This window comes from Ranitomeya imitator, chromosome 6, assembly GCF_032444005.1.
Source record: "Ranitomeya imitator isolate aRanImi1 chromosome 6, aRanImi1.pri, whole genome shotgun sequence".
Taxonomy (NCBI): Eukaryota; Metazoa; Chordata; class Amphibia; order Anura; family Dendrobatidae; genus Ranitomeya; species Ranitomeya imitator.
The window spans coordinates 379,223,849-379,244,132 of record NC_091287.1 but is presented as its reverse complement, the minus strand read 5'-3'; the positions used below and the strand labels follow the sequence as shown (position 1 = coordinate 379,244,132).

Here is a 20,284-nt window from a genome sequence, read left to right as displayed (position 1 = left end):
TTTCTTTAGCAAGGAAAGGGAAGATGGTCAGAGTTGATAGGAAGATGGATGGCAATGAAGCCAAATACAAAACAATCCTGGAGGAAAACCTGTTAGAGGCTATAAACGATTTGAGACTGGGGTGGAGAGTTATCTTCTAGCAGGATAATAACCTTACACATACTGCCAAAGCTACAATGGAATGGTTTAGATCAAAGCATATTCATGTATTTGAATGGCCCAGTCAAAGTCCAGACCTAAATCTCATTGAGAATCTGTGGCAAGACTTGACAATTGCTGTTCACAGACGTTCTTCATCCAAACTAGAACTAGTTTGCGAGGAAAAACAGGCAAAAATATCAGCCATTATATGTGCAAAGCTAGTAGAGACATACCCAAAAAAACATGCAGAAGTAATTGCAGCGAAAGGTGACCCTACAAAGTATTGACTCAGGGGAGTTGAATAAGCCACAATTTTCAGATTTATATTTTGAAAATATTTAGAAAACCATTTATCATTTCCTTTACACTTCAAAAATATTTGCAACTTTGTGTTGGCATATCACATATAATCCAAATAAAAAACATTTAAGTTTGTGGGTGTAACGTGAAAAATGTGGAAAAGCTCATGGGTTATGAATACTTTTTCAAGGCACTGTATCACTGTATATTTATACAGAGATAACAGGATTGGACAGCAAGAGCAGGGAGCCACAATTAGGAAACCTGCTGTGAAAGCTGAGGGGAAGCTGGTTTTCACAGATGGATCTCGTTTGCATCATAGTCTATCGAGCTGTTCACCTGTGGTGTATTTCTTGATTTGGCATTGATGAATCAATAAGGCAAATGTGCTTATGTATATTTCTTATTTGTTACATTAGGCCATGTGCGCATATTCAGGAGTTTCAACCTTGGATTTCTGATGTGGAAAATTCACACTAGATTTGCATTTGCTTAAGAGAAATCCAATCTATGTGAAAATGTTTTAGAAGCATAAATTGACATTTCATAGAGACTGGATCACTTCTGTTGGAGAAGACATACTTTCAGATTTAAAATAACTGTCTGTTAAGCTCTACTTTCAGTTGTCACATCTCTTCTAGCATGGCCCGATTTCTCAGATTAACAGCTGTAATTTTTTTTGGAAGTAAAGATAGATTTCTGATAGACACATAAGGCAAACACACTTAAAGACATCATCCAGGAAGAACTACTTCCTTAAAAAATTGGAACTGCATTTGTCTTCAAGTTTTGTGTGGTATTGCATTTCAGTCCTATTGATTCCAATTGATTGAAGTAGCAGTACCAGACACAGCTCATGGACATGTGGGACACCGTTTTTGAAAGAAAGCAGCCATATTGTTTTCTTATTTTGAACAACTCCCTAAAAACTGCGCCAGCAGCCAATAAAAACAATGCATTGGTTTAAAAATGTGAATACATCTGGTGGTTCTAATCACACAAAACAAATTATGACTTTCCTTATGCACAAGCTTAGTGTTCTTTAAAAATTAAAAACTAATTACAACAAATTGTATTTAAATCAATGAACTTCCTGAATGGTAATATATACAAAAATTGTGATGAGAAAAGTTGTAACACAAAAATATAAAACAAGTTGTATTTGACTTTATTTTGGCAGTAATACATTTACTATGAACCATTTAAATCATATAGAATACAAAAGATTATCATTTGTTATAACAAATGAAAATCATGTTAGGAGGCATTGCATAGTTTGGAGCAACATGCATTGTAACACAGAAAAAGCCTAATGCTTAAATGTCCCAATCATGCATTAAACCAAGCAACAGCTAGCAAACATGCATATGACAACATAAACACACCTGGTTCTCAGGAAAGCTGGAGTTTACACAGTTAATATGTTAAACTGATTTTGCAAAAGAATATTGGTTACCAGACACGAGCATTGAAAGCATTCCCCTACATATGAATAACCAGTGCATTTGATTGACAAATAGACAAAAAGTTTTCTTCTTTGCATTGTCAGTCGAAATAAGTACAGTAATGCGCTGCGGATCAGATGTTGGTGAAATTTCAAGTTTATTGGTCAAATCGAGCGAAAAGAAAAGCCAAACAAACAGACGCAGGCGATCATTTGGTCAAACAGGATCTTTTTTTGCTTGATTTGCTTTGACCTATCCTGAAGATTTTGACTACTGAAGCTCTTGATTTTAAGTGCAGAGTAAAAGGGTGGAGCACTGAGACATGGTACATATAGTATCTCCTAATGTTAAATGGAAAAGAAGTAAGTCACTAGTATAAGTTTGGAAGAGTAAAAGGGGATTAGCACTTCTTTCTCATTTACAAGAGTTTAGTAAAACACATTCTGCCAATCTTATTATATGCTCTACATGGGTTACCTTTGAAAAATGAACATAAAATGTCCCTGCCATGAAGATATGAGATAATCATGTGCCATTGCAGTTTAAAATATACTCACTATTGGGAGTTCAAAATGTTTTCCAAGTTGACTTTGATCATCTTATAGTTAGCAGAAAAGCTTACAGACAAGACATTTACCGTATTTTTCGGACTATAAGATGCACTTATTTCCTCCACAAATGTGGAGGAAAAGGGGGGGTGCGTCTTAAAGTCTGGATGTACCTGCTATTGCTGTGGTGGGGAGGTGAGGAAGTGGCAGCGGAGGAGCATCGGGTCACAGGAGGCAGGAGCCTGCAGCTAACTCCTATGCCTGCTGCTAAAGAGAAATGAATATTCACTGCATGGCAGTGAATATTCATTTCTCTTTAATAGCGGACATGCTGTTAGCCACAGCAGTCGGCTTCCTGCAGCTGTCCGGTGTTTGTGTGTGCCCACTACTTAAGACAATGAATATTCATTGTTCTCCACTCCCATAGGCAAGGAATGCAGTGAATAATCATTCCCTTTAGTAACGGGCACACGTGAATACCAGGCAGCTGCAGAAAGTCGGCTGCTGCAGCTAACACTGTGCCTATTAGAGCAATGAATATTCACTGCTCTCCACGCACATAGTCCTGGCGTGGAGAGCAGGGAGTATTCTCGCAGCTGTCCTCAGCTTGTAAGCAGCACATGATGTCCCTGCCATGCGCTGCTTACAAGCATAAATCAGCTGCTGGCATTGGAACAAGATGATAAAGTATAATGGTTTATGTGTTTTTGTTAATGTTTTTCTGATGGGGAACATGCATACCGAGAAAGGGATGAAGGGGTCATGCATACCAGGATAGTGATGACGGGGACCATGCCTACCAGGATAGGGATGAAGGGGCCATGCCTAACATGCTAGGGATAAGGAGGACATGTCTACTAGGCTTGGGATGAGGGGGCCATGCATGCCAGGATAGGGATGAGGGAACATGCATACAAGGATAGTGATGAAGAACCATGCATACAAGGATAAGGATGAGGAGCCATGCATACAAGTTTGGGGATGGGAAGGCCATGTATACCAGGATATAGATGAGGAGCCATGCACACCAGGATAGGGATGAGGAGGCCGTGCATACTAGAATAGGGATGAGGGGGCCATGCATACCAGGATATGGAGGAGGAGGCCATGTATACTAGAATAGGGATGAAGGGACCATGTATACCAAGATGGGGATGAGGGGACCATATATACTAGGATAAGGGATATTAGAACAGAATTGACCACATTTTTTGCTTCAATATTTTTTTCTAATTTCCTTCTCTAAATACTAGGTGCGTCTTTTAGTCCAAACAATACGGTACAACCTTGATTTTTAAAAATTACAGTTCTCAGTCTGACTAAAATATTGCAAAGCAGTTCCTCCTGGACTGTAGTAGTCTCAGACATGGCATGTGACTTGAAGTGACTTGTGAAAAGAGGAACTTACGTTGACTCTAATTTTTAAGTGGTTTCTCCTTTTATTTTACAATGCCACTAGATTTTGATATACTTAGAGGGGTTGTCTTAGCACAACCAACTCTGCACATAAGCAATTAGGGCATATGGACAACACAGAAGTGGGGTTCCCCATTCAGGACCACTGTCTGTACAAGAATGAACGGCTACTCTGTTAGAAGCTTAGTAACCAGGTTAATATAGGGCTTCGGGGTACATGTGTCATAAGCCACTATATTTTCTGAAACTGTCATATAATACCATTGACTTATAACTGACAGAACTGCCTTTGATAGCAGTTTAAGCTTAAATCATCTATTTATGTAAGAGGTAAACTGTATTGAGCATTTTCTATTAATAAGGCCAAATAACGAAAATGATGGCAAATGGTTGGGTTGCATAAGTACAAATGTTTCTTTCTCGAGAAGCAAAAAAAAGTTGGAATGATTTTGACATAAACTAAGTAGCACATTTGCAAATTCTATATTATTTGGTTATTAAAAAGTCTTACCAGCTTCCTGAGAAAATAAAAAATGAAAGAAGGGAAATTCTAATTCTACTTCCACCTCTATTGGTACATGCACTTGGATTTTACCTTTCAATAACAGTATTAGGAATGTCATGGAAAGATAACAATGTCTACATTTGCATTTCTACAAAAATAAAATCGAATTTTGTGTTGGGCTTATATAGTTTGCTATTATTTCAAATGGATTATTGGTATATTAAAAGTGACCAATGTTCTGATTTTAATATTGATTACACATGGGCCCATACAATTAAAGAAGAAATGCAGAGGAGGCATTTTGAAGGGTACAGTTTATTAACGCACTACCCCTACCAACACAGTTAGCACACGCTATTTCCTGATGAATACCTTTGCAGCTCTGATTAAATACTGAAGAATTGTTTTAGGCAGTTTAATGACAGACTTTGGCAAGGCTAAAATGGCTGAAGCAAACTTTCCAATAGCTCTCTAAAAGAAGGACAAAGCAATAGGAATTAGTATAAAACAGTGAATATACAATGACTGTAGTGTAATCATACATTAAAGCACATGTTACTATGTGAGCCTGAATCAAGCCAGTCAATGGTTAGTTAGTGAGCAGGCATAAATAGCAGATGCCATGAAATTCAATATGTTGTATCACACCATTATAACGAACACACAGGTTATTTGTGGTTTATTTTCTTTAACATCATCATGCACGACTGATCTTAGTTTGTTAAAATTTACAACACCAGAGTCTTGATGTATTTAGTTCCTCCAAGACTGATACAATGAAAACATTTAATTATTGTACAAATGCAACCTATGTTAGGCATGATATTGTGTGTAGAAATGTACAGATGTACTGTAGCACCAACTTTAGAATTATTTATCACTACAGCAAGCTACACTTTCAGCTTCATCCTATGGTGGCTATGCTCAGAAAAGAGCGCAGCTAAATGTACCATCAAGTTGTGCAAATTGCTTCATTTTTTTTCTAATACTATTTATAATTCTAATAATAGGAATAATTGAAGAATGTAAGTTAAAAAATGCACAATTTTTACAATATTGTACATAATAACCAGTGGAAAAGGAGGTAATTTTGACAACATCTGTACATTCCACATTCATTAAAATAGTTTTATTCTTTTACTACAGAAGACATTACTATACCTATTATAAAGATAAAAAAGAATCAAGTCACATGTAAGTACTGTAATTCATTAAAACAAAAGCTCTTCAAGCAAACAGTAAGCAATGCCAAGATTTGCTTCTTCACTTTTCTCTTTGTGTTATTGAAAAATAAAAGCTCTGGATAAAACTTTATTTTTCACGAGTCTCCTAGTGAAAGTGAAGACAGACATAAATGGAAAACACCTTTCACAGAACAAAGGGTTTTGTCAATGCTATAGGCAAGCAGCATTGAAACTGAATGAAACCACGTGTTCATTGCAGTCTTTAGACACATAAAAGACAATAAAACATACTTATTATCAAGCTTGTCTTGACAGCAAAACTTTTGTGCCTGCCGTGCACAAGACCTCTTTCTTTTCCATAAATACCTACCTGAAAAGCAGATTTTCTTCTGACCTCATCCTCATCCTTCGTTTCATCTTCTTCCTCTTCTTCACTGTCCGTCTCAAATAAATAATAATCACCGCTTCTGACCACTAAGTGAAATAAAGCAGTTACTCACTTGTAGAAAAGCTGTGAAGCATTTTACTACCACCAATATTATTGTTTCTAAGATCTTACCACTAACATGAATGCTCAGCACACACAGAATACCATAGACATTCACAAGCACATCAACATTTGGCTTTACGACAGTGAAAACGTTCATTACAACTGACCAACCCCTCTCCAGAGAAAAAACATCGACTTGTCAATTGTGAACAAGAAAAAAAACGGGATACAGCGTGTTAAAACCTGAATGTTTAAAAGTTGGATTAGTGCCTGCAAATTAAGAAAGACCTTTTCGCCTCCATGTTAGTAAATATATTAAATAACCTATGTCTTATATCCTTGAGCAGAACCTTTATTTCAGCATTGACTATGGTTTCACCAAGCCTAAGAAAACACAAAGATAGCAAAATGAAAGCTGGTGAGATGATGAGCATTATTCAACAGCAGCCGCGTCATTACTTTCTATGTATAGATACAACTACTCAAGTAATGTGTGGCTTTAAGCTCAAAGAAAAATGGTCACTTTCATTTTCATTTTATAAATCAATATTATACATGAAAAATAAATATCTTTGTCATATATCGTACAAGAGCAATTTGCTTCTTACCCCTCCTAAACTGATATTCCAATCCAAGTCAGATAGTTACATTCCTGAGATAGGAGATGGCAGATACTACTGATCTACTGTAGTTCGATGTATAGGCAATGCTCCTCCGTCCTCCCATCTACATAAAAACTTATAAAAAAACAACTGTTATTTCCTATCTCAGTAATGGAAAAATCTGCATTCGCTGAATACAGATTGTCCAGATTTTACCCATGAATTGAGAGTGAAAGATCACTCCAGGAGGAGAAAGAAGAAGATTTCTTTGATAAGATATATTACAAAGTTTCTTATTTTCATGTGTAGTATTGATTTATAAAATGAAAATTAAAGCGACCGTTGCTCTTTAACATTCAGGTAACAATCATTGAAAGAAACTCTCAGAAATGAACATTTTGCCCTTATTATTTGTCATTAATTCATCAGGTACTAAGCATTACATGAAATTGCAGCAAGTCGCACGTGTGTATGTATCTGTCTAATAAAGCTTGTGTAGATTTTTAAAATGACTTACACAGCGATAAAAGTGAAATAAAAAAACTATTTATTTTGCAGTGGAGTTTTTCTAGCAAGTTGCAACAGTAGACACTAATGTTGAAAGTTCAGAAATAAAGTGATGTACGGCATGTTCTATGTGTAAGGTTTCTGGTAAGCACTAAAATAAATATTGCACACACTTCTTACTGTTTATGTGCATGTATTAACAGTACTTGATTTTGTTTTGCTGACCAACTATAAGTATTAGTCATGTTTCATCAAGCTATAAAGCTTAGTTTTGAAAAGATCACTTGGGGTGGTCTCATGTATAACATTTGGGTCCACTACTTTTCTGGCTGTGTTGTTCACAGCTAAGGGAAAAAAATGTTCCTATCTGGCTGAATGAGATGTCTTGAGTCACAACTGAAGATTGTGGACACAAACTTGACCATAGGAAAGCTTTGTATCTATTTTACCATCTCTTTCATTTTAGTGTTTTTTTTCTACTTGTGAATGGATCTGTTACTGCTCACTAATTATTAAAGTGGATTAAATATTCTGGATCAAGTTACTAGATACGTTTTACATGGAAGTCAGTCCTACTAGATGTCACTCTTTACTGTAAGGCTGCAGGTTTCTGTCCAGATATTAAATATGTAATAATAAGAGCAAAATGAGAGGGAAATGTTGCAGAGGGAAGCAGTTCATTTGGGCAATGACATTGAAGCACAGGATCATTTGGGCACCAGTGTCTTTAAGTTCTTATGACACTGGTATGTGTGATCAAAAGTATAGTATAAATGTGGACACTGGAAATTGAATTAAACCAAAGAATAAGTAAGGGTTTTAGGATGCTGGCTGATAAAGAAACCAGACAGAAGAATCATCTATGCTAGGCTTAATGACCCTAAAGCAATTGCATCCAAATGTCCAAAGCCCCAATCACTGCTGCCCAAATGAACTGAACCTTACAGTCTATACCCAAATATCAGTGCTAGTGATACATACCCATTGCAGACTTAGTAAAGGCTTTTTACTTATTCTACAAATTCGTTATATTAATAAAAGTCCTATTCATCATGTTGGTGGTTCTGATGTGTAGCATATTCTAGAATAGGGCTCTTAAAAATACATTTATGAGAGACGGCTTTGGTTTTCTAATCTGTGTGAGTATAAATATGGGATAAAATATTGTAATAGCATATTTTCATTTATACTTTGGATTCTTTCAGAATGCACATTTCCATGTTGTAAAAACTGTAATTGCAACACTTTATGCCATGTTTATACCACACAGTTTCCAAGAATCCATTGACTGTCAAACACTGATATACAAAGCAATGTATTCTATAACGTTTTTACTGGCAGCCAAGGGAGTCAATTTTAATGGGTTGGCCTTTATTTTCAAATTCTCCAGGACTACAGTTTTAGACATTCTTTTGTCATTAAAGAAGAAATACTACTAAAAGCCAAGACCCTCGCATGGCCTAGTTTGATAACGGGCAGTAAAAAAGAGGGCAAATTACAGGGTTTTATTCCTATATCCTTAGGATAGGTCATCAGAGAGGGTCTAGCTTTAGGCACCCACACTGATTGGGGGTGGCATGTGCTTTAGGGAGTTCTGTATGTCCATCATAGTTTACCAGGCACAGATCAGTACATTTTAGTAATGGTGTTTTGTTACTCAGTCCTATTTTACATGTATTGGACTAAGTTTCAGTGAGCACGGAGTCTGGCACAGCCACCTCAAAATAAACGAGGCTATGCACTCGTTGGAGTGCCATGGCCCTTTTAATCAGCTAATCGACTGGGTCCTAGAAATTATACCCCCGTTGGTGTCACATTAATCTAATATAGGCAATTAATATTAACTTTCTGGAAAACCCCAATCAATCCAGAGACTGGCGCAGTGGTCAATTGTGTGCACCTCCACTTCATTAAATCTTAATGGGAGTGCAAAGACCAACCGAATAATGCACTCAGCTATCTCCAGTGAATCAATAGAGAATGAATGAAGTATATGTGCACATGATTGACCACCACTTCATTTACATGGGGCTCTTCATAGCCTTGATTCTCAGGATCGTATGGGTCTAAGTGGTCGAATCCTCAGAGATTGAGAAGTTGTCTCCTATTCTGTGGAGAAGAGAGCCAAACATCCAAACTTGGTACAACCGCTTTAAGTCTTACAAATCTATATCCTGACATTTCCTTGCCTCAAGGAGCATGCAGGGATAAGAGTCAGACTGAAGATAATGGTTGTATTTAATTGAACAATGTAGGGTCAGTAAACCCGACTCATGCGCAAATATGATAATAATGAAAACATTTATAGAATCAGAAAATAGAGGCCAATGTCACAATTTACAGAATAGACCGCTCTCTTCAACAATATAGTCTTTTAGAGTTAATCAGAACAGAGAATCACTTGGCACAGTTTATTTGTGACTCCACATACTCTGTCATATACTTAAGGATCCTAAACAAAACTAATAAATGTAATTTTTAGCTCTCTCAAGGGGATGCGTATGGCCAACTCTGGCACGTATTGTATCCACATCTGGCAAAAAAAAAACAACTGGATGGAAACACATATTGAATGTAAGTAACAATAGTGTAATCTACAAACTTTGATCAAAATTATTATCTTACGGTAAAGCCCACTAGTCTGGCAAACTAGTCACTAGAGTTCCTGTTTATCATGTGCCATAACAGGTTCTGGCACCGTCTTTAGACCAAGACCATATTAATCTCTCATTAGCATATAACAAGTCTGACCTCTTCCTGTAATAGACATCCCTCATTCCTAGTAGTAATTAACTTAACCTTCTGTGGAGACACAAAGTCTAAACCATGCATTAAAACAAACAGACTATTCTGGTCAAGGATATAAGGCCCAAATCCATAAACTTGGTAAATGATCAAGAAAACCTACTGGAAGCATGATCAACCCAAGGACGCCACCACTGCTTTTTTTTGCCCTTGACTTTCTGTTTTGCTGCTTCTCCTATAATGAAATACGTTAATACATTAATGTTAATGAGATGTTCAACATTTCCAAACAAAGGTCAGATACTGATGACAATCCATTCACATGTTTTACAGTGGCATGTAATACAGACAACACATTGCATTTGCCTGTTTTATTATATGTACTCTTTAATCCTCGGATACATTGAGAAATATGATTTAAAGATTTGCGCAAGACTTAGATATTGATGACTTATCCTTAGGATAGGTCATCGGTATCAGATTGGTGGGGATATGACACCTAGCACCCCCACAACCAGTGGTTTTGCAGGTTCCACCGTGGCTGGATGTAAGGAGAGTACAGAGCTGGGACACCCCAGTTCCCCTACACTGTGTAGCGACCGTTTTTGGGCACTGTAGCTCAGGCTTTAATGAAATAAATGGGAGCTGATGATCTAAGTCCTGGACAACCCTTAGGGAAGATTAATTGTTGAATCAGTTACAATGTCATTAAGTCTTACAGTGTTGATATACATACTATGTAGAGGAAATGTAGAATTAAGTGGGGGTGCTCCTAATACCAAACAATCAAATTTCAGCTCTCATTACAACATTTTAGAGAAAAAATACTGCAAACCTATTGTCTGATTTAGGCAAGTTCTTTTCATGCATAGTTTTGTTAACATTAGACATGAAGAAAGGAAATGGCCAGCTGCATTCAATATGCTATTAATTCTGTCACCTTTTTTTCATCTATACTGTATTTTGTTTATGGGAGCTACCAGAAAAATGACATCTGCAGCCATGTCTCTTGTCTTTCCTAATTGGTAGTTTGTCTGTTCAAACAAGTAGGTCTAGAATGTGGCATCTGTCATCAATGCTTTAAGATGTAGATTATACATCCCATGTAAAAATGTCGTGTAATCAATCTCAAAACTATATTTCTACACAAATTCATTTTGTGTGGAGATATTCAAATAACAACTTTTTAACCCCTTTAGTATTGATGCAATAAACTGCATGAATGTTATCAAAACATTAAAATTTAAAACAAAACATCAATTACACCTAATTCAAATGTTTTGCTATTCCATGTACTAAATTTGCAATTTGGCATTTCATCCTTAAATGTCCAATTACCTTGTGAAATAAAAGTACCGTACCTTCATCGTCATCCTCATCGGGTTTCTGAATCTCATGGCCTTCTCCTGACTCCTGTGCAAGACTCAACATTCTTTCTTTACCTTTTTTATATTTTTCTTGCCTTGCTTTAATTCGATCCATCCTAACAAAGTTAACAGTGTTTTGACATGCCCAGTACACATGCAACACATTCTAACATCAATCAATACCAATGGATTTAAGCTGTGCTATGAAATGCTCACAAAGATGACTATGAATATTCTGTATTCACTGCATATTTATTTCAATATTTTTCAAACACTGACATTGTTCAAGAAGTATGGAAGGGGCTACGTTAACCTTTTCCAAACCAGAATATTTTCCATTTCTGCACTTTTTTTCCTTTCATGAGCCATAACTTTCTTTTATTTTTCTACAGACATAATGATATGAGGGTTTGTTTAATGCTGGACAAGTTGTTGTTTTACATGATGCTATTGATTTTACAATTCAATGCAGTGAAAAACAGGAAAAAAACTCTAGCTGAAATGAAATGGTGAAAAAAAATCCAATTCTGTAATTGTCTTTTCGGTTGGTATAGCATAGATTGTGCTGTAAACATTATGGCAATATGACTCTCCAGATCAGAACAATACCAAACTTTATGTTTTTTTTTTAATTTTTCTTTAACCCCTTTACCCCCAAGGGTGGTTTGCACGTTAATGACCAGGCCAATTTTTACAATTCTGACCACTGTCCCTTTATGAGGTTATAACTCCGAAACGCTTCAACGGATCCTGGTGATTCTGACATTGTTTTCTCGTGACATATTGTACTTCATGATAGTGGTAAAATTTCTTTGATAGTACCTGCGTTTATTTGTGAAAAAAACGGAAATTTGGCGAAAATTTTGAAAATTTTGCAATTTTCAAACTTTGAATTTTTATGCAATTAAATCACAGAGATATGTCACACAAAATACTTAATAAGTAACATTTCCCACATGTCTCCTTTACATCAGCATAATTTTGGAACCAATTTTTTTTTTTGTTAGGGAGTTATAAGGGTTAAAAGTTGACCAGCAATTTCTCATTTTTACAACACCATTTTTTTTTAGGGACCACGTCTCATTTGAAGTCATTTTGAGGGGTCTATATGATAGAAAATGCCCAAGTGTGACACCATTCTAAAAACTGCACCCCTCAAGGTGCTCAAAACCACAATCAAGAAGTTTATTAACCCTTCAGGTGTTTAATAGGAATTTTTGGAATGTTTAAATAAAAATGAACATTTAACTTTTTTACACAAAAAATTTACTTCAGCTCCAATTTGTTTTATTTTACCAAGGGTAACAGGAGAAATTGGACCCAAAAAGTTGTTGTCCAATTTGTCCTGAGTACGCTGATACCCCATATGTGGCAGTAAACCACTGTTTGGGCGCATGGGAGAGCTCGGAAGGGAAGGAGCGCTATTTGACTTTTCAATGCAAAATTGACAGGAATTGAGATGGGACGCCATGTTGCGTTTGGAGAGCCACTGATGTGCCTAAACATTGAAACCCCCCACAAGTGACACCATTTTGGAAAGTAGACCCCCTAAGGAACTTATCTGGATGTGTGGTGAGCACTTTGACCCACCAAGTGCTTCACAGAAGTTTATAATGCAGAACCGTAAAAATAAAAAATCATATTTTTTCACAAAAATTATATTTTTGCCCCCAATTTTTTATTTTTCCAAGGGTAAGAGAAGAAATTGGACCTCAAAAGTTGTTGTCCAATTTGTCCTGAGTACGCTGATAACTCATATGTGGCAGTAAACCACTGTTTGGGCGCATGGGAGAGCTCGGAAGGGAAGGAGCGCAGTTTGACTTTTCAATGCAAAATTGACAGAAATTGAGATGGGACGCCATGTTGCGTTTGGAGAGCCACTGATGTGCCTAAACATTGAAACCCCCCACAAGTGACACCATTTTGGAAAGTAGACCCCCTAAGGAACTTATCTAGAGGTGTGGTGAGCACTTTGACCCACCAAGTGCTTCACAGAAGTTTATAATGCAGAACCGTAAAAATAAAAAATCATATTTTTTCACAAAAATTATATTTTTGCCCCCAATTTTTTATTTTTCCAAGGGTAAGAGAAGAAATTGGACCTCAAAAGTTGTTGTCCAATTTGTCCTGAGTACGCTGATACCTCATATGTGGCAGTAAACCACTGTTTGGGCGCATGGGAGAGCTCGGAAGGGAAGGAGCGCAGTTTGACTTTTCAATGCAAAATTGACAGGAATTGAGATGGGACGCCATGTTGCGTTTGGAGAGCCACTGATGTGCCTAAACATTGAAACCCCCCACAAGTGACACCATTTTGGAAAGTAGACCCCCTAAGGAACTTATCTGGATGTGTGGTGAGCACTTTGACCCACCAAGGGCTTCACAGAAGTTTATAATGCAGAGCCATAAAAATAAAACAAAATTTTTTTCCCACAAAAATTATTTTTTAGCCCCCAGTTTTGTATTTTCCCTAGGGTAACAGGAGAAATTGGACCCCAAAAGTTGTTGTCCAATTTGTCCTGAGTACGCTGATACCCCATATGTGGGGGGGAACCACCGTTTGGGCGCATGGGAGGGTTCGGAAGGGAAGGAGCGCCATTTGGAATGCAGACTTAGATGGAATGGTCTGCAGGCGTCACATTGCGTTTGCAGAGCCCCTAATGTACCTAAACAGTAGAAACCCCCCACAAGTGACACCATTTTGGAAAGTAGACCCCCTAAGGAACTCATCTTGATGTGTTGTGAGAGCTTTGAACCCCCAAGTATTTCACTACAGTTTATAACGCAGAGCCATGCAAATAAAAAATATTTTTTTTCCACAAAAATTATATTTTAGCCCCCAGTTTTGTATTTTTCCAAGGTTAGCAGGAGAAATTGGACCCTAAATGTTGTTGTCCAATTTGTCCTGAGTACGCTGATACCCGATATGTGGGGGGGAACCACCGTTTGGGCGCATGGGAGGGCTCGGAAGGGAAGGAGCATCATTTGGAATGCAGACTTAGATGGATTGGTCTGCAGGCGTCACATTGCGTTTGCAGAGCCCCTAATGTACCTAAACAGTAGAAACCCCCCACAAGTGACCCCATATTGGAAACTAGACCCCTCAATGAACTTATCTAGATGTGTTGTGAGAACTTTGAACCCCCAAGTGTTTCACTACAGTTTATAACGCAGAGCCGTGAAAATAAAAAATCTTTTTGTTTTCCCACAAAAATTATTTTTTAGCCCCCAGTTTTGTATTTTCCCAAGGGTAACAGGAGAAATTGGTCCACAAAAGTTGTTGTCCAATTTGTCTTGAGTACGCTGATACCCCATATGTTGGGGTAAACCCCTGTTTGGGCACACAGGAGAGCTCGGAAGGGAAGGAGCACTGTTTTACTTTTTCAACGCAGAATTGGCTGGAATTGAGATCGGACGCCATGTCGTGTTTGGAGAGCCCCTGATGTGCCGAAACAGTGGAAACCCCCCAATTATAACTGAAACCCTAATCTAAACACACCCCTAACCCTAATTCCAACGGTAACCCTAACCACACCTCTAACCCTGACACACCCCTAACCCTAATCCCAACCCTATTCCCAACTGTAAATGTAATCTAAACCCTAACCCTAACTTTAGCCCCAACCCTAACTGTAGCCCCAACCCTAACCTTAACCCTAGCCCTAACCCTAGCCCTAGCCCTAACCCTAACCCTAGCCCTAACCCTAACCCTAACCCTAGCCCTAACCCTAGCCCTAACCCTAGCCCTAACCCTAACCCTAGCCCTAGCCCTAACCCTAGCCCTAACCCTAGCCCTAACCCTAGCCCTAACCCTAACCCTAGCCCTAGCCCTAACCCTAGCCCTAACCCTAGCCCTAGCCCTAACCCTAGCCCTAACCCTAGCCCTAACCCTAGCCCTAGCCCTAACCCTAGCCCTAACCCTAGCCCTAATGGGAAAATGGAAATAAATACATTTTTTTTTATTTTTCCCTAACTAAGGGGGTGATGAAGGGGGGTTTGATTTACTTTTATAGCGAGTTTTTTAGCGGATTTTTATGATTGGCAGCCGTCACACACTGAAAGACCCTTTTTATTGCAAAAAATATTTTTTGCAATACCACATTTTGAGAGCTATAATTTTTCCATATTTTGGTCCACAGAGTCATGTGAGGTCTTGTTTTTTGCGGGACGAGTTGACGTTTTTATTGAAAACATTTTTGGGCACGTGACATTTTTTTATCGCTTTTTATTCTGATTTTTGTGAGGAAGAATGACCAAAAGCCAGCTATTCATGAATTTCTATTGGGGGAGGCGTTTATACCGTTCCGCGTTTGGTAAAATTGATAAATCAGTTTTATTCTTCGGGTCAGTACGATTACAGCGATACCTCATTTATATAATTTTTTTATGGTTTGGTGCTTTTATACGATAAAAACTATTTTACAGAAAAAATAATTATTTTTGCATCGCTTTATTCTCAGGACTATAACTTTTTTATTTTTTTGCTGATGATGCTGTATGGCGGCTCTTTTTTTGCGGGACAATATGCCGCTTTCAGCGGTACCATGGTTATTTATATCTGTCCTTTTGATCGCGTGTTATTCCACTTTTTGTTCGGCGGTATGATAATAAAGCGTTGTTTTTTGCCTCGTTTTTTTTTTTTTTTCTTACGGTGTTTACTGAAGGGGTTAACTAGTGGGACAGTTTTATAGGTCGGGTCGTTACGGACGCGGCGATACTAAATATGTGTACTTTTATTGGTTTTTTTTTTTTATTTAGATGAAGAAATGTATTTATGGGAATAATATTTTTTTTTTTTCTTCATTATTTTGGAATATTTTTTTTTATTTTTTTTACACATTTGGAAAATTTTTTTTTTACTTTTTTACTTTGTCCCGGGGGGGACATCACAGATCAGTGATCTGACAGTTTGCACAGCACTCTGTCAGATCACTGATCTGACATGCAGCGCTGCTGCCTTCACAGTGCCTGCTCTGAGCAGGCTCTGTGAAGCCACCTCCCTCCCTGCAGGACCCGGATCCGCGGCCATCTTGGATCCGGGGCTCGAGCAGGGAGGGAGGTGAGGAGACCCCTCCCTGCGCGGTGCTTCCCTGCACCGCCGGCACATCGCGATCATCTTTGATCGCGGTGTGCCAGGGGTTAATGTGCCGGGGGCGGTCCGTGACCGCTCCTGGCACATAGTGCCGGATGTCAGCTGCGATAAGCAGCTGACACCCGGCCGCGATCGGCCGCGCTCCCCCCGTGAGCGCGGCCGATCGGCTATGACGTACTATCCCGTCCAGGGTCAGATAAGCCCAGGGCACCTCGACGGGATAGTACGTCTAAGGTCACAGAGGGGTTAAACTGAAAGAGGTTGTCCACTACCTTATCATTGATGACTTATTCTAGGACATCAATATCTGATCTGTCCGGGTCCGACACTTTGCATCCCCGCCAATCAGCTGATCTCGGTGTCAGTGGTGGCATCCGCTGGTCGGGACTGCTCAGTGGCAGAGCTGCTCTGTCTTCTGATAGTGGCAGTGGCAGGGTACTGCACATCAGCCTCCTACTGATAGAGGAAAATTCCTAGTAGTAGTGGACAACCTCTTTAAGCAATGAAAAAATAGTAAATTTGTAAAAATGCCGCTATCAACCTCTGAAAGCGGCATTTAACACATGCTTCCGGCAACAGCAACAGAAATCCCGCCCATAGGCGCCCCCGTGTCACATGACTGCGGGTCGCCGATGGGTTTGTATGACAACTAGAAGTCTCTATGGTTGTCACTGCCGAATTTCTATGAGCGCTGCCCATAAAAAAAAATTAAGATTGCTAAACGGCGTAATGAGAGAAAAAGTCATAATGCCAGAATTAAGGTTTTTTGTTCGCCGCAACATTGCATTAAAATGTAATAACGGGCTATCAAAAGATCGTATCTGCACCAAAATGGATTATTAAAAATGTCAGCTCAGCGAGCAAAAAAATAAGCGCTCACCAAACCCAAGATCGGAAAATGGCACAACTTTTTTTTTTTTACACACACTTTAAAAATTTTTTCACCACTATGTAAAAAAGAACCTAGACATGTTTGGTGTCTATGAACTCGTAATGACCTGGAAAATCATAATGGGAGGTTAGTTTAAGCATTTAGTGAACAAGGTAAAAAGAATCCCAAAAAACAACGAAGAGATTGCACTTTTTTTCGCAATTTCACCACACTTGGAATTTTTTCCCATTTTTCCAGTACACAATATGTTAAAACGAATGGTGTCTTTCAAAAGTACAACTCATCCCACAAAAAACAAGCCATCACATGGCCATATTGACTGAAAAATAAAAAAGTTATGGCTCTGGGAAGAAGGGGAGCAAAAAACAAAAATGCAAAAACGAAAATACCTCCGGGATTAAAGTATTAAGGAACTTGAACCTGGAATTTTTTTTGTAGCAAAAAATTAAAATTACATTCTCTTATGAAACTCAAGTACAGAGTGCACAGGAGGACAATAATAGCAGATAACAACATACCATGACAACCCATCATTTCCCTCCGTTAGTGAACTGAGGAATCTAATGGGACTAGGGCATGCGTACCGGTGATTGCACTATTTAAATGTAGCTATCAAATAATGGCAGTGGCATTTATACAGTTAAACAGCAGCGATCAAAGCTCACTCTGAATGCTAATGTTACAAGAAAATATTGGCTATGTAAACAGCCAGCATCTCCTCGCTATGCTGTGAGCTCAGCTTCTGGCTCACTTCATACATGGGGGACCAGACATGTAGTGTCACATGTTGTGAAGGGGTTACAATTCTGTCAGATCTCGGAGTATTCTGAGAATGTACGGTACATGAGTATTTTAATTCTTAACAGAAAATTCCTAATTTAACTTTGTTGTAAATCAGAAATCTCACTTTTTATTCACATAATGTAATTTTCTGACTTTTTGTTTGAGAATTAATTTATTTAAATGCTATTTCATAAACTAAAAAAGATATATATCCACATACTGTCTTTTCAGTTGATCCATAGATTTTTTTTCCTCTTCAAGTCTTGCCTTTACAGCTTTGACAATAGTTGCCTGAAAAAGTTCCGCCCCTCTGAAGAGAGATAAAGGAAAGTTAAAGAGTTTGCACTTTTCCATGAAATTTGCTGTGATTAATACTATTTCTTGTGGATCCAATCTCCTGTATCAGGTTGTTTCTCCTAAAAAATGGCACTGGGTAGTTTACCTATTTTGATGCCACAACTATCTGTGACGCTAGTCACTTCTCACGGTCGTGAGTTAGAAGAGTCAAGGAGTCCAAGGTCAGAAGCCAGGAAGGTATGTCATAAACAGAAGGAAGATACAAAAGCGTAGTCAGGTAACCTTCCGAGGTCAGAGTACCGGGAGGATAACTGATCAAAGCTGAAGGGGTTAAACAGGCGAATGGTCAGAACAAAGTCCAAGGTCAGGCAACAGATCAGGCATATAGAACTCAAGGCACAGGAAAGCACAAACCTCACAGGCTGAATGTATGTCTGGCAGTGGTCTGGGAGAAGCTGCTCAATTAAGTAGGCATGGCAATCACCTGGGATAGTGAACATTTGGAGACAGCCGACATCTCCCAGTCACAGATTTGATAGTCAAGCTGTCAAATCAACACACTGACAGCTCTGCACACCCCTGTACCAGATTGGATGGCCATGCTGTCAATCAAAGTACTGACAGCTTCAGCACGCCCCTGTACCGGATTGGACGGCCAAGCTGTCAGTAACTGCATCCCAGACACCCTGAGGGGTGGAACCGTGACACTATCATGCAGTGACAAGGGATTGTGGGGGCAACTACCCAATCCCTCAAACTAGGGGCTCCCTTGGCTATTCCTATACCTGCCTCCAATTACTCTGGATGGTGGAGATGTCAGGGTCTCGTACCTTGCTATGCTTCTATCTTAACCCTTATCTGCTCCTGTCCCCACCCAGGGAGGTGTGAGGCAAAAGTGTATTGGAAAACACTAACCAGACTGACAGGGGTTTACAGACAATTATACCATTACACTCACAAAAAGTGGGAAGTAGGGGAGGAATAGGAAGGAATAAATCAAATGGGTGCGGATAAGGATAAACAAGAAAACCATCTCCAAAGAGCAATCGCCTGAAAAACTCTCCAACCGACAACTCCAAACACTGAAATCTCTCCTTCAACTCCAAACCAGGTAGTGGTAAACTATCACTGCCAACTCCCAAGTGCCAGTGGCGAGCACACATACCAGAAAAGAATGGCCAACACAGAACAGCTGAGACAATCCAGGATGGAGGGCTGCAGGAGATCAACTGAACTGATTAGCCTTTACAATGATAGAACAAGGAAAACCTGCAATGTTTAATAGGATTGTGAAGCAGTTCTAATTAGTGCAGGAGTTTATGTAACCAGACACAACGATCTTCTGGCCCCTCTCTGTTGCGGAATCCCCTTCTACAGAAACTAATTATAAAAACAGGACAAAAATTTGTCTATGTACACATTTTCATCAATCACATCTAATGGAAGACATTACAATTACCCCATGCAAACAGAAATATGCAGCCGACAATAATGAAACTATGTGAACGAACCATGGCATTACAAATCATTCAGTCACACACAGAGTAGATGATTGTAAATGGAGCAAAACCAACATCGATCAACTTGTTATATCATCAATCTTTACTGTTTTTAGTCAGAAAATCTACCCATGTGCCACATGCAATGTACGGCACAAAATACTATCACCATAACAACTCTTCCATTCCCAATCATTTACCATTTTTGTACTGACAAATGCATTTATTGGTTTCCTTCCCCAAAACGTTATGTAAAACATTTTTTATGTTTGCATTTTGTATAAAACATCATCTATCACTTACCTTGAAGCAAGAATTTGGGAAGATTTGATATCAGCAACTACATGTAGGAAGTAATAGCTCATGAACACTCGTCTTTGCAATAAGAGGAAGGCAAAACATATACTGTCCCAGATGATGCCAGCTTCACCACTTGGTAACTGACAGGTTTTATGGTCAGTTGCTAAAGGA

General features: G+C 38.7%; 1 protein-coding gene across 1 annotated transcript in view; it reads right to left on the bottom strand.

The window, feature by feature from the left end:
- Positions 1-20,284, bottom strand: part of PIEZO2 (piezo type mechanosensitive ion channel component 2) — a 628,465-nt gene that overhangs the window by 107,654 nt on the left and 500,527 nt on the right. The window contains exons 28-33 of the mRNA XM_069731039.1: positions 20,117-20,276; positions 18,238-18,327; positions 11,245-11,366; positions 10,047-10,118; positions 5,910-6,013; positions 4,728-4,826 (exon numbers count right to left, since the gene is read on the bottom strand). Of these exons, the coding sequence (XP_069587140.1) occupies positions 4,728-4,826; positions 5,910-6,013; positions 10,047-10,118; positions 11,245-11,366; positions 18,238-18,327; positions 20,117-20,276 (647 nt within the window). The remainder of the gene's footprint in view (positions 1-4,727; positions 4,827-5,909; positions 6,014-10,046; positions 10,119-11,244; positions 11,367-18,237; positions 18,328-20,116; positions 20,277-20,284) is intronic.